General features: G+C 30.8%; 3 protein-coding genes across 6 annotated transcripts; 1 reads left to right on the top strand and 2 right to left on the bottom strand.

Moving 5' to 3' along the window:
* Positions 1-1,359: 1,359 nt before the first annotated feature.
* LOC131938049 (uncharacterized) lies at positions 1,360-3,631 on the bottom strand. The gene is made up of 3 exons (XM_059295910.1): positions 3,148-3,631; positions 2,290-2,405; positions 1,360-2,150 (listed from the first exon to the last, which is right to left on the bottom strand). The coding sequence occupies exons 1-3, from the start codon at positions 3,296-3,298 to the stop codon at positions 2,109-2,111; spliced, it is 309 nt and encodes a 102-aa protein (XP_059151893.1). The 5' UTR covers positions 3,299-3,631; the 3' UTR covers positions 1,360-2,108.
* A 1,305-nt stretch (positions 3,632-4,936) lies between these two features.
* LOC131938027 (MIT domain-containing protein 1) lies at positions 4,937-8,398 on the top strand. Of its 3 annotated transcripts, none has more exons than XM_059295853.1 (7): positions 4,944-5,430; positions 6,539-6,691; positions 6,868-6,969; positions 7,163-7,299; positions 7,442-7,528; positions 7,618-7,736; positions 8,040-8,398. In XM_059295853.1, the coding sequence occupies exons 1-7, from the start codon at positions 5,301-5,303 to the stop codon at positions 8,203-8,205; spliced, it is 894 nt and encodes a 297-aa protein (XP_059151836.1). In that variant the 5' UTR covers positions 4,944-5,300; the 3' UTR covers positions 8,206-8,398. The 3 variants fall into 3 exon arrangements, with proteins under 3 accessions (XP_059151855.1, XP_059151836.1, XP_059151845.1); XM_059295862.1 differs by lacking the exon at positions 4,944-5,430 and adding an exon at positions 5,519-6,116; XM_059295872.1 differs by lacking the exon at positions 7,442-7,528 and having other exon boundaries at positions 4,937-5,430.
* A 106-nt stretch (positions 8,399-8,504) lies between these two features.
* Positions 8,505-13,669, bottom strand: LOC131938020 (uncharacterized). Of its 2 annotated transcripts, none has more exons than XM_059295830.1 (2): positions 13,510-13,669; positions 8,505-11,096 (listed from the first exon to the last, which is right to left on the bottom strand). In XM_059295830.1, the coding sequence occupies exon 2, from the start codon at positions 10,936-10,938 to the stop codon at positions 9,514-9,516; it is 1,425 nt and encodes a 474-aa protein (XP_059151813.1). In that variant the 5' UTR covers positions 10,939-11,096; positions 13,510-13,669; the 3' UTR covers positions 8,505-9,513. The 2 variants fall into 2 exon arrangements, with proteins under 2 accessions (XP_059151813.1, XP_059151823.1); XM_059295840.1 differs by lacking the exon at positions 13,510-13,669 and adding an exon at positions 12,625-12,721.
* Positions 13,670-13,699: the final 30 nt, after the last annotated feature.

Below are 13,699 nucleotides of genomic sequence, written 5' to 3'. Positions count from 1 at the left end.
TAGGTAATATAAAATATTATCTGATTATCTGGGGTAATGTGTGTAATAATGTAATGTTTGTTGAGTTTCCTTGCCTTAACTCAGTAATAGTAATACTGAGTGTAAACCATAGTTTATTTGACCGTTGAAATAAAAACAAGTCAAGTGCATTAAACTCATGTTTTAACTTAATTTAAAGTTTAATTGACAGAAAATAATCAAGAATTAGTTATTCATGTTTTTTTTAAAGTCCTAAAATTTAATAAACACAGAAAAAAAACAACTTCCAGACGATTTGCGACAACTTGATTCTAGATCTAGATCTAGGCCAAGTTAAATAAGACGATTAGATTTACCAAAGTTTAATTTTGTAAGAAGAACTAGAACAATGTTTAGCAGCTGCAATAATTAATTAGCACATACACTTAAAATAATTATAAATACAAAATAATTAGCAAAACAGTATTTAAAATGCAACTGAAATCAATCGATGCACATTTTGAACATGATGTATTAAAAAATAATAGGCACCAATTAAAATATGGTTTACAGTATATCCGGTGGTTTCCGGAATGGCGAGACAGACTACACCATGATTTTGTGTTTTTTTTACTGCAGTACCATTCCAGAATAATAACCAACGCTATACAGTGAGATTACCCAAAAATCTTTCAAACTTTTCAGTAAAAAAAAAGACTAGCAATGTTTTCATCAGATGCAACCAAGCTCATTTACGTTAGTAGCCATCTTATTTAAGTTTTTTTTTGGTAAAATTTAGTTAGAGATTCAGGGGAAACCACTCTAACTTACAGATTGCTGATAGCAAATCTTGCTCGCAAACACTGCTGTTTAAAGTTAATTTCTGGCCTACATTGATATATTTAGTATTATTTAGTAGGTATTCAAAATGAAATTTTTATAATGAAATTAAATAAAATTTAACACTTCCACCTGATAGAGACTGTTTTCATCAGAACAGAAACACCAAATTTATTGATGTATGTCCATTTTTAAAAAAGTTATGAATTTTTTAAAACTCAAAAAATGCGTTCGTTTTTTGAACAGTAAAGGGTCTATTTGAGACCCCTACTAACTTCTACAATAACTAAGTTAGAACTCTCAAATTTCTTGCACACACAGCCAGTAATACAAATAGCAAACCCAATTTTTTTCAAGGTTGTCAGACCGATATAAGTAGAAAATTTATTCACATAAAAATGAGCCAAAGCACAATTTTACCGAAGTACGAAAAGGGAGACAAAAAGTTAATTTACAGTCATTTTTAAAAAATCATAGAAAATCAACTAATTAAGTCACATTAATAATATAAATGTTCTAAGAAAGGAAATTCAAACCATGTTAATATAAAATAAACAGGTAAAGAATTAATAAAGAAAGTAATTAGCGAGACCAGATTCAGCAAGGTCAGTTTATAAAAATTAGAAATTTCATCCTTTTTCAAAAAATTATTAAAAAATATTTAAGTAAGGTATCTTAATAAATTTTACACCAACTTAAAGCACATGATGTTCTTAATATATAATAAACACAGAGACATAAAATAATCATTCTGCAAAACAATACAAGGCATCCTTCCTTAACGCCCAAAATCAAGAATTTTCATTACCTAACATCTTGCAAAAAGTGTTCTTACTTTTAAGAAAGTAATATAAATTGTGTAGGAAACATGTTAGCATTACTTTGTTATAAAAAACTAAATAACTATACTACTTCTTTACTTATATACTATGATAAGAAGAAATTCCATGCATTTTAAAAACTGACGAAGTAAGATAATTAGTTAAACTGAAATTCTTTTTAAATTACCCTAATAGAGTTGTGATGTTCATCTAGTTTTGTTACTCTGGTTCCTAATCATGACTTGTTTAGCATAAATTTACTTGTTACTAGTATATTTATTTCTTCTAGTTAGTTATTGATCAAAGTCAACTTCTGGAAATGTCTAGGTCCTAACTTATACAATTATCAGAAATCTTAGAGCAGGTTCAAAAAGACAGGTCAATATTCTGATTGGGAAAGTTCTCTATGAGGTTGGGTAGCATTGTAATTAATAGTCAATATCCTGGTTGAGTTTGTCTTCTTCAAGGTTACAGATCAAATTATGGAATCTAGTAAGGGATCCTTCCATTGGTCCAGAGTATAGAAAATGTCTGTGAATAAAAACAATTAATTAGCATTTCAAATATACTGACTTATATAGCAGGCCTGTATATCTTTATACCAACTTAGATATCAATCATGTAACATTACATCATTATAAATAATAAGCAAAGTGCATACAATACTAACATTTGACATATGGTTTCCTTCAAAAGTATTCAGGAGTCCTGTTGTTGCTTTCACAACAATACAAAATTTTTGGTAGGCCAATGAGTTTCCCCTTTCTTTTATGCTAATATCTTGCTCTGTAAATAGAATAATAATAATATTATTATTAAAAGTAAGGCTGCTCAATGCTTTTTAGATATTAAATGTAAGCACTATAGATAGTTCTACTACTAGATCTAAATATTAACATGAAAGCAATAGTGAATCTAAGTAGATCTAGACTAAATCTAGAAACAACTTTGGACTAAACTATTATGGAAGGGGGGCTACATTTTATTTTAAGTCGTCATTACAATAAATCTAGAGATAAAAAATGTAAAAGATCGTAATATTCTAAAATTTAATGTAACTACTGCACATATATAGAATAGTTAACTATGAAACTAGGAAAGACAAAAAAAAAACAATGCTACAATAAATTGAAAGTATGCTGTTAACCGCTGCGGTAATATAATAGTTGAACCCAACACTACGAGAAAGTAAAAAAAAACATGGCGGACAATCGGCTTGAAATATCGACAAAATATTGATAGTTTAATCGGCCGATGTTATTAACTAACATAATTTACTAAAACAAATTAAATTCTATCATCCTTTTAAACATCTTTTTGATTTAATTGTGCATTCCTTTTTTATTTCAGTGACCATAAATTAAATACAACTGACTTTTAAAAGAGGCTAGGTCATTTTTTTGGAAAAAAAATTTTTAAGCGTGGAGCAATTACCGATAAGCGGACACTAATATTCAAATGTATTAAAGCAGCAGTTAATCATAAATAAATAGAATATAGCTAGTAATATAATGTGCATTCAACTTACCTGCACGTGTTTTTAAATCCACTGTAATCAACGAATAAACACAAAATCTTGCTCTGAACCGAGGTCGGGTGTTCCGGAATTCAACACAATCTTGACTCAAGCCGGCGAAATTTAGATGCGGGTCGTCGCGATTTGTATACATTGGTTTCATTTACTGCGGTCCGACCCCATACATGGAGTGTTCATTAAATCGTAACAGTTTTATGGCAAATTGGATGCCCTTTCGGAATATACAACTTTGGCGGCTGTAAAATTATTTTTTAATGGAAAAAAATCATTTTAAAATTTTAAATTGAACATTTTTAGCATTTAATTATATTATACAGCTGGTAAAGTTATACCATCTTACAGAGCTACCATTCTTCTTTCTAAATCAGTGGTTTCTAATTGCGTATGTGTTATGGGGTCGGACCGCCGCGCGATGCCGCAACGCGACCAAAAAATTTTAAAACCGGCTTAAATTTTTCGGCTCATTTAGAATACCTATATTTAGTAATATTTAGCTTTTGATTTTGGTGTATTATTCACTTATCTATAATATTTGACACAAATATATCACAACTAGCTGCCTTCCTGTGCCCCGCCACGGCAAATCTTTTTTAAATGTACCAACTTGAGAACAGAACAAAACTAAACACAAACGCTTATACCCGTGCTTCGCTACGGTGTGGATATTCCCATGGTGTGGATATGGATATTACCTCAGAGTTTACTGCGCTGCGCTCAGAGTTTACTGCGCTGCACGCGGGTGTGGTCCCTGCATTGGCGCAAATATTCTTTCAGCGCACCGCGCTACATGCGGGTGACGGTAGCACTCTGGCGTGAATATGGATATTCACGACAATTAAAATACGGTAAAAAAAATTGAGAGCCAACGCTCTCACGAGCTATATACCTGTGCTGTGCCACGGTGAATTATTTTATTCCTTCAGCATGCCACGCTGCGCGTATACCAGTGTGTGGGTCCCTTCATTGGGGTTAATATTCCTTCTGCATGCGTGTAGCTTATACCCGTGCTTCGCTACGATGTGGATATGGATATTACCTCAGAGTTTACCACGCTGAGTGCGGATGGGGGTCCCCGCATTGGGGCGGATATTTTTTAGCGCACCACGCTGTGCGCGAATGTCGTTATCCTCAGTGTTTACCGCGCTGCACGCTTTGCTAAAGTGGGGATATGGATATTACTTCACATTTTACCGCGCTCAGCGCGGATGGGGGCCCCACTTTAGGCCGGATATTCCTTAAAGCGCACCACGCTGCGTGCTGGTGTCGGTATATATTCACATAATTTAATTACAGTAAAAAATTGAGAGCCAATGCTCTCACGAACATCCGCCCAGACGTCTCTCCTCCCCAAACCCAAGGAGTACTTTAAACTGCCGCCGAACAACACGTTTTTCCGGCCGTTCCAGTGAGAAATTCCCAAATTCTATAGCGATGATGGAATGACTGACACACTACCACCAGCGTTATATTATAGATATTAAAGCCTTAACAACGAGGCAACTTTTTCGCACGTTACTAGCCTCTGACCATATATGCACCTAAAAAAATTACCCTTTTTAGATTTATGATTTAAAAATCTAACTCTTAAGTAAGAAGTTAAGAATACCGACGATTCTTAACAATCTAGTCTAGCAAGCTGTGTAGGCCTAACTGATTAAGATTCTAACTCATTTTTAGTTGTATGTTGTATCTCCCCCCCCCCCCTCCACATAAATCCAGTCTAGATCTAGCTAGAATCTACTTTATTACTTTTAATTAGTTTATCTAGATCTAGAAATCTAGATCTAGTAACGAAAACTAAAAAATTGGTGAGCTGTTTTTACTTTTTAGCAGTCACTAGATATAGCTCTGAAGTTAAAGTAATGGTTTCTCTGTTTCTTTTCTAAGTATTAAAATAGTTATCTACTCACCAATCCTGTGTAACTCTTTCTGATTCCACCCTCCCCCTCATTTTGGAAAAATTTATTTATGTTTTTACACAATCAAGATAGAAAACAGTTAAATCAGTACCTAAAGACTTGAATCTGTTTACTTTCTTAACTCAGAGTATGTATAATTATCAATATTTCAGTTAAAATTAGCTGTGTAATTTTTATTTCTACCCCTTTTGGCGCCCATTACGGTGGAATCACCCAGAATTGAGTATGATGGAGAGGTGTGGTTGTGTCCTTATGCTCTACACGGGGTCCACAGGAATGATGATGATTATGATGATGCCGCCTGGCCCTCCCCCCACCAGCTACACCACTGATGGCCCTTGGCCTCAACAAACTGGTGGGCTTGTAGCATACACAGAGTTATATATCCTCAAAACCATAAAAGCAATCTCATTTAGGTGAAATAATATAATAATGTCATTTTGTTTCCATGAAATTTTATCCCTTGGAACTGACCCATACAACTGAAATTCTAACACTTATTAACAGTACAAAAGATCTTAAGTTTTCTGTCATCAAGTGTTAGATGGATAAAAATATTCAAGTATCATAATTGTGGATATTTGAACCTTTTTGATATTTTGTAATTAGATCTAAAACTTGCATCATAAAGTATATAAAACTATAAGCTTTTATTTTTTATATTTGTAAAGAAAATGTGTTTTAAATGCTAAGAAATTGTAGCTTCATGCTAATCACAGAAAAAAAACTAAGTATTAATTGTTCCAGCGAAAAAAATACTGTATGTATTTTTCAAGATACCAAAAATCTTTCAATATAATATCAATATAGCCTAGTTTATTCCAAATTAGAGATGGTCATTGAAAATTAAATGAACTCTACACAAAACAAAGATATACCTACCAAACGTTACTAATATATCAACATATAAAGACATAATTAACTATTAATCAACAAATTTAACCCATGTCATGGAGCTCAGTTGTTGCAAAGAAAAGATACATTTAAAAAATTTATGTGCTCTAATCTGCAGCCTTTGTTATAAAGAAAATGAACCAAGAAGTAAACTATTAAAGAAAATATAATTACTAAAATTACTAATCTTAAACAGTATTAATCTTTGACCGTTTGAACAAAATGCAATACAACTTTGGGTTTGGTTAAATAATAAATTACTTATTTTGTAAATGCAATATGTGTAGCATAAGACAATATACATATTACTTTAATAATACATACTTTTCAGAACTTTTCTTTATTCACTTTTTGTTTAAAAATAAAATAAAAATACTAATATAGGGCCTACCTTAAATACAGTAGCAAACTTTGAGCACATAAAAATATATGACCTTCTTAAAAATTCTAGAACAGTTAAATAATTTTATACAGTCATAAGTAGTTCTTAAGTGTACCTAAGTGGATCATAATTCTTAGATGAATAAGTCATTTCTTTTACTCTGCTTAACAATGATAATTTCTTTAAGATCATACAATGGCAGATGACAAAGCTTCAGGGGTAGAATTATCTGCTAGAACTATTTTAAAAAGAGCAGTCGAGCTTGACAATAGTCGCAGATTTGAGGAATCACTGACATGTTATCAAGAAGGTGTAGGGCTGTTGATGCAGGTTTTAAAGAGTAGGTTTATGTTTTGTCTTCAATATTTGACTTTGTTATTGTCATTAATTGGGTATAAAATTTGATTTCATGATTTGGTTTGAAAGTACCTAGTTAAAATTATTTTTAAACAGCAACATTTGGGCTACTGAATAAAACAAATAATATGAATATTTATTTATATTGATGTAATTCAGCTGTAACAGATGTAACAAAAAAGCAAAAGTACAGACAAAAAATTGAAGAATACTTGGCTAGAGGGGAAGAGTTGAAAGTGTTTGTGAAAGAAGAGAAGGAAGGTGAAAAACAAACTACTATTTATACATTTTTTTTTTAATTACTATTTAAAAACAGATGCTTGGTTAATTCCTTTGTCAAAAAACTTGCTAACCCATAAAATTATTTGATAATTGCTTACTAAGTGAAGATAGTTGACAAAAATAATATAGTTTGCTGTTAACTATTTTAAGCCATGCACATTTTTATTTCCAGCATCAAAACAACACCTACAAATTCATATAGAACCAAACTCCACTGGACATTCATATGAAAATTTGTTTGGTCAATATCTTAACAAATTTGTTACCTGTGTGGAAGTTGATGATCCTTATATAAGATCTCATCATCAGGTACAAATGTTGTAATTGCATCCACAGTTTTAAACATATTCGATAGTTTGACTGAATTGAATGTTAAAGAATTAAGAGATAACTTGATTCAAATTATAAAGATCTTATGTCAAAACTTGATGAAAAGTATTATCTTCCAAAGATCCAAAATTTTTTGAGACTTTGTGAACTGATTGTAAAGAAAAAGACACATGTCAACAAAATTGTTCTAAATACTGGGAGTGATGAGGTATATTTCATGTATTTTATTTTTTCAAATATGTTCCAGCAATCTATAATATTTTTTTAGACTTATTTTTAAATTATTTGATGGTTTAGGATCAAAGTAGTCAGCAGCAGCAGAATCAAAAAATAGAGAGCATTAAAAAATCATTGCAGGCATATGGCATTCAGTTGCTGGTGAATTATTCCACAACGCTGCATGATAGGGAAATCAGGTATTTTTATGATTTTCAGGTCAATTTTATTTTTTGAATTTTCGTCAGCTAGTTCAATATTTCAAATAAGTTTTGGATGCTCTGTGCTTTTATTTTTTCCAAAATTAATAATTACTCAACATGAAGCAATGTTATGAAACACTAATCAATGACAAATGAATGCAATCAATTATTAATAATAACAGAGTGAGATTGAGGATTTAAAATATATATTAAAATATAATAATTCAATTAAAATAAATAAAATACTTTAAAAAAAATCTATTATGTATAGCTGATTTATTTTTATTTAAATAATTACAGGCTTGATACAGGATGGGTAATAAAAATTGGCAGAGGTCTAGATTTATATAAAAGTTGTGATAAATTTTCCATTGGTTTCTGTGATCTTGAACTTCGGCCATGTCATGAAACAACTGTAGATATCTTTCATCAAACAACTTTGAAATCAAATTCTAAGCCAAATTGAGGCTTCTGTGTTCAAGGAGTGCTGATTAGGGAAATAATTTTAATTACAAGTTTTTTACTAGTATGTTTTTTAAATTTAATGATGATCTGTGTAAAATCATTGACAAAGGACTCAGGATTTATTGTTATTCACTTTTACAATGATGTAAATTACTTACTTGTCATTGTAAATAAAATAATCATATTCTAAATAATTAATGTATTAAAAAACTACACTTTATTAAATTTATACTCTTAATCAGTTTATTTGTTGATTTAAATAGAGGGATGAGTTGTTCTGTTTCATTTGAAAACTATCCAGTTAAAAATATACTTGTTTAATACCATTTCATTAGTAAGTTTTAAAGAGGAAAAAGCAACAATTCCCAAGTGAGTTAAAAAAAAAAACAGTTTTAAAATGTTCAGAGATGGAACTTTATTTTGAGTTTATTTCTTCTATTTTACAAAAAAATATAAAAAAAAAAAAACAACCGACATCTTTGTAGGTTTGACATGTTTGGAGTCATTTTTGATGATGGTGACAGTGGCTTTTTTTTTCATTAAAGGAAAGACAGATGAATATAGTGTACAGGAAAATAATATATGGTCATATAATTTTGTTACACAATTTATTAGTATTATTAGTACCTAAAGATTTAAATTTTTACAAAATGTCCTTGACTGTTTTCAAAATCTTAATTTTTTTTGGTCAAAGACAGAGAATTACACCTTTGAGCATTGCCATAAAAAAAAAAGTAGCCTATTATAGCATACAAGTATTACAAGTGAGGTGGCATGTTTTTAATAGTTCACAGGCAACCTGACCTAATAACCAACTTTTCAACTTTACTGTTACTGGCTGGACGCAGCATGTAATAAAACTATCTTAATATGAAATAAAATCCAATCTTTGTAGATGTAGCACAGCTTTAGAAAATCATTGTTGAAAATAAAATTAAAGACCTTCACAATTTGTGTTGTTACTGTAGGTTGTGTTTAAACCAAAGTGAGCATATAGGTAAAAAAAACTAAATACTTAATAAAATGTGTACAAGACTTATATATATATATATATATATATTTCATAAGAGTTTTTGTTATGTGAAAGTGCATTATTTATCCAGTTAAAGCATTCTGCTAAAATAGACATGAATTTTAGTATCTTACTAGACTATCACATTTTTTTTCTATGGATTGGATTCTTATACTTATACAGAGATTTCTAAGACATTTTTTTAATTTAAAAAATCATAACTAAATTATTATGTTGATTAGAACTTCAATGCCTATTTTACAATGAGAATGTTCATGCAAATCACATAAATCCATCTCAAATATTCCACTTGTACCCAAAAGATTGAGAAACATGTATCTTCATCAGTTCCAGCTGTTTTGCTCTGTTGTCCTCATCTTGGTGCCATTGATGCATACTTACTAGGTAATACTCTTGACTTCTTGCATCTTTTGCAATGGCTGTTTCATCCAAATTAATGGGTTCCTCCTCTATGGCTATATTTTTTACTTTAAAATCAAAACAGTATAGGCGTCTTTTACTCAAATTAATAATATCTGACAAGTCTTTGATTGTTTTACAATAAATCTCTCCATGATAAACAAAGTGCTTAAGCTTTGAACATGAAGAAACCAATTGGACTAAGGCTTTATCACAATGTGATGAATCACAGAGACTAATAAATTTTTCTAAAGTTTTATTGTAATAATTGTATAACATCTCAACCACTTGCTCATCACATCTCCCATAATTTAAAACAGTGAAAGAAGATAAAGGAATCTCAGGTGACAGCATGAGACTGAGTTGCTCAAAGGGTATTCTATTTGTTACCAAATACTCTACCCTAAGTATTGGAGATGCTGAGTTGAGCATGGTCCATGCTGAAGGTGATATAAGCTCAACTTTATGTTCTCTGGAATACATAATTAAAATCTGTAAAGTATGAAGTTTTGTTCTATGAACTGAGGCTAATTCCTTTATAATATCATCATTTAACATGGGTGACCGCAGTGACAAGCATACCAAGTGACGAAAATGTGAGACCAACTTGAGTGTGGTTTCAACTGTTGGAAGTTTAGGAATTCTCTGTGCCCATAGATCTCGTTTTATATCTAAGTAAAAAAGACTAAGTTGCTCTAATTGTAACATTTGTTTATCATTCAGTAGAGCTATAAACAAGTTATTCTGCTCTCCTAAATCAATGTGAAGAGGCCATGAAATGATTGTTAGCCTCCTTAGATGCTTTGATTTGTCTATCAAATCCACTACATTTGGTAGATCCCTGTAATCTGAGTGTGCAGTGGCAAATCTCTGAGCATTTGGTTTGCTTGAAGCTACTTTGCCAACTTTAATCGTTAAACTTTCTAGCCGAGAATCTTTTTTTAAACTCTGAAACAGTCTTAGACATGCTTCATTAAAAGGTTGAACATATCCAGAAACTTCAAGGTATAAATGTTGAAAAAAATATGAATATTTGTCAATTATATGTGTAACTGTTTTTTCTGTAACAGATCTCTGATGCCATTGAATTTCATCCATACAGATAATTATATGTGCAGCTTTCCACAATGTAGGATGGTTAAATAGTTCCTTAAATAATTGACATGTTACACTTAGGTAATAACGATCTTTTAACGTTAAGTATTCCATTATATTTATTAAAACAATCTCAGGAAGATTTGTTATATTCAATGAAAAAATAGTAGTTTCATGTTCTATATATCTGTTCCCATCAGGCTGCATTTCTGCTAAAGGTGTATAACTTGATAATAAATCTGCATTTGTAATCTTATTTGAACCCAAAAATCTCAAATCTGTGTCCCCACAGTATCACTTTGGCAAAGTATTGAGAAGTTAGCATTTTCTGAATTCATCCTAGTGCTTTTACTTGATAGATCTATCTGTTAAAAAAATGTATTGTAATGTTATTAATAAAGTTATAATAGGTTAATTCCAGAAACTGATACTCATTTTACAAACAAACATGAGTAAGACCTGCCAAGAGTTAATGAGCTTGGAAGAAATTTTTTTACAGACTTAAGTGTTTTTATTACCCATCTCAATAGACATTTAATTTTATTTTAGAATTCTATTATCCCAAGAGAGACCCACAAAAATACTTAGTAAGGAGTCATCCATACATGACATCACACTTTTATTTAGGGATGATTGGGGAGGGAATCTTATCACACTTTGATATTAAGAAATAAGTTTTGAAAATTATATTTAAAAGTTATTTCTCACTATCAAAGACTTTTTTTTAATTAACTGAATAAAATTGATCAATGATAAGTCGGTCAATACTTTTGAAAGAAATTGCTGTTTTAAAAGGTAAATATTGAAACCTTAGACTGGGTGTAGATTGAAGTGTTACATAATTTTAAGGGTGGGTCTGACATGTAACAATCAAACACATCTATATATAAAATTCTCTTCATGGGGACCATACAAGACACCACGCAGCTTAGCCGTTCCTACCCCGCTTTCTAGGCATATCACTACCACCCCATCCCCACCTGTCAGGTGAACTGTGGTTCACCCCGAATTTTTACAATAGAAGTGACGGCTATTTGGGGCAGATAAATCAGTTTTTAAACTAAGGGGAGGTAATTATAAGTTATGCTTGATCTTTACATTGTCATCTATAAACTATTGTCACGGACGGTTGCTTTCACAGGGGGGGGGGGGGGAGCTACTGATAGTGTTTTAAAGCAAAAAATTTTCAGTCGCAGCATTGGTAGTGTTGAATTTTAAAAATATTAATTACTGAAAAGTAGAATCAATATATATTATTCTCTTCATTGGGACCATGGGAGACACCAAGACGTAAGCTCAACAGACTATATCACTACCACCCCCACCAGTCTGGTGAGCTGTTTACAATCATGACGGCTTTTTTGGGGCAGATAATTTAGTTTTGAAACTAAGGGGAGATAATAACATGTTTTACTTGCTCTTTTCATTAATTTCATTGTCGCCTGTAAACTGTCGTCACAGTTATATTTATATTGTAAACAGTTTTAAAAAAAAATAGAATCTAGATCTAGATGGAAATGAAAACACTAAAATAATGGGTCTAGAGATGTGTAATAATATATATATATATATATAAAACTGTTGGGCCTAAATGTAAATACTGACAGGCCTATCTAGATCTATAAAAGGGACTAAATTAAAAATAATAATGCCCAATTTTATAAGCTGCAGTGCATTACAATTTTAGTTATAGGCAACTATAATAGAAGGAAAACATGAACACTTTAATTAATGACATTTAAGAATTTATCAAAGGATACGTCAACTTCACTAAACATTTTATAAATAAGAATACTGTGAAATGTCAATCTTTGAGTTTTAGCACATCTCAACACTTTTCATCAGAAACATTACAAGAACCAAAATTTTCTAAATTAATAATAACATTTTTACCATGTTTTACACAGACACAAATCCAATGTTTATGGCAAATCGTTAAGTATCTTGATCATATTGTGCTGTGTTTGACTTGTAAGTTCTAACTCTATACATTACCTGTACAATATGTATACTAGCATTATTATTACTAACACCAGAATCAATATGTAAAGTTTAATCTTTATTTTTATAGTAGCAACAAAAAAGTGTAGTTAATCATCATAGTCTAATTGTGCTGTACCATATTCAAGTTCACTATTTATAGTTTTCCTCTAGCTATGTTTATTAATTTATTTTACTTGCATGATTGTATTTTTGACATGCTCTAGTCCTAATAGATAAAGTTTCATGATGGTATATGGAATAGCAACCTAGCTGTGCAGTCTGGAGATCCTCTTATTGCAGTCACTATGTATAGAGTATAGAGCAGTGCTACACCCCTTAATTTGACTTCATTATTTCTAGTTAGATCTAGATCTAGATCTACCTCTTTTCTAATTTTTATTTTATTTGTAGACTTCTATAGCCTAGATATCATTGAGTACAAATGTGCAAAGTTTTATCATTATATCTTTAATAGCAACATTGGTATGCAATTTTAAAGCCAATCACACCTCTCGAATGCAGTTTACAATGAAACATAACAAAACAAGTTATTAGTTAAACTTAAACACATAGATCTAACTTTGAAAATTCATATAAAAAAAACTATTAGGCCTAGAATGATAACTTTGATACTTTTATCAATGGGGTATATTATAGGATTAATCTGGGTCCATTTTATCATTCTATGATAATTATAACTTATAGTACTACTATTATTTTACTAGACTCTATACACTGACTACACACACTAAATCTAAAATCTAAACTAAAGTAATACATGACATTTATATTTACATGAAGCTTCCGTAATCCGTCACCAGTCCAGTAGGCTATTTTTTAGTATTTAGTTAAAATATTAGATCTAGATTCTGGTCAGATTTTAGATACATGTAACAATTTATTTTAATTTTAGATCTCTAACTTCTAAATTATTAAATTATAGATCTAGGTCTAGACCCACCTATTACTATTATCTAACGACTAA

The sequence above is a fragment of the Physella acuta genome, unplaced genomic scaffold (assembly GCF_028476545.2).
Source record: "Physella acuta isolate Inbredline_101_S28 unplaced genomic scaffold, ASM2847654v3 ptg000017l, whole genome shotgun sequence".
NCBI classification, from domain to species: Eukaryota; Metazoa; Mollusca; class Gastropoda; family Physidae; genus Physella; species Physella acuta.
The sequence above is the reverse complement of the archived record's forward strand: the minus strand, read 5'-3'. Positions and strand labels throughout refer to the sequence as shown.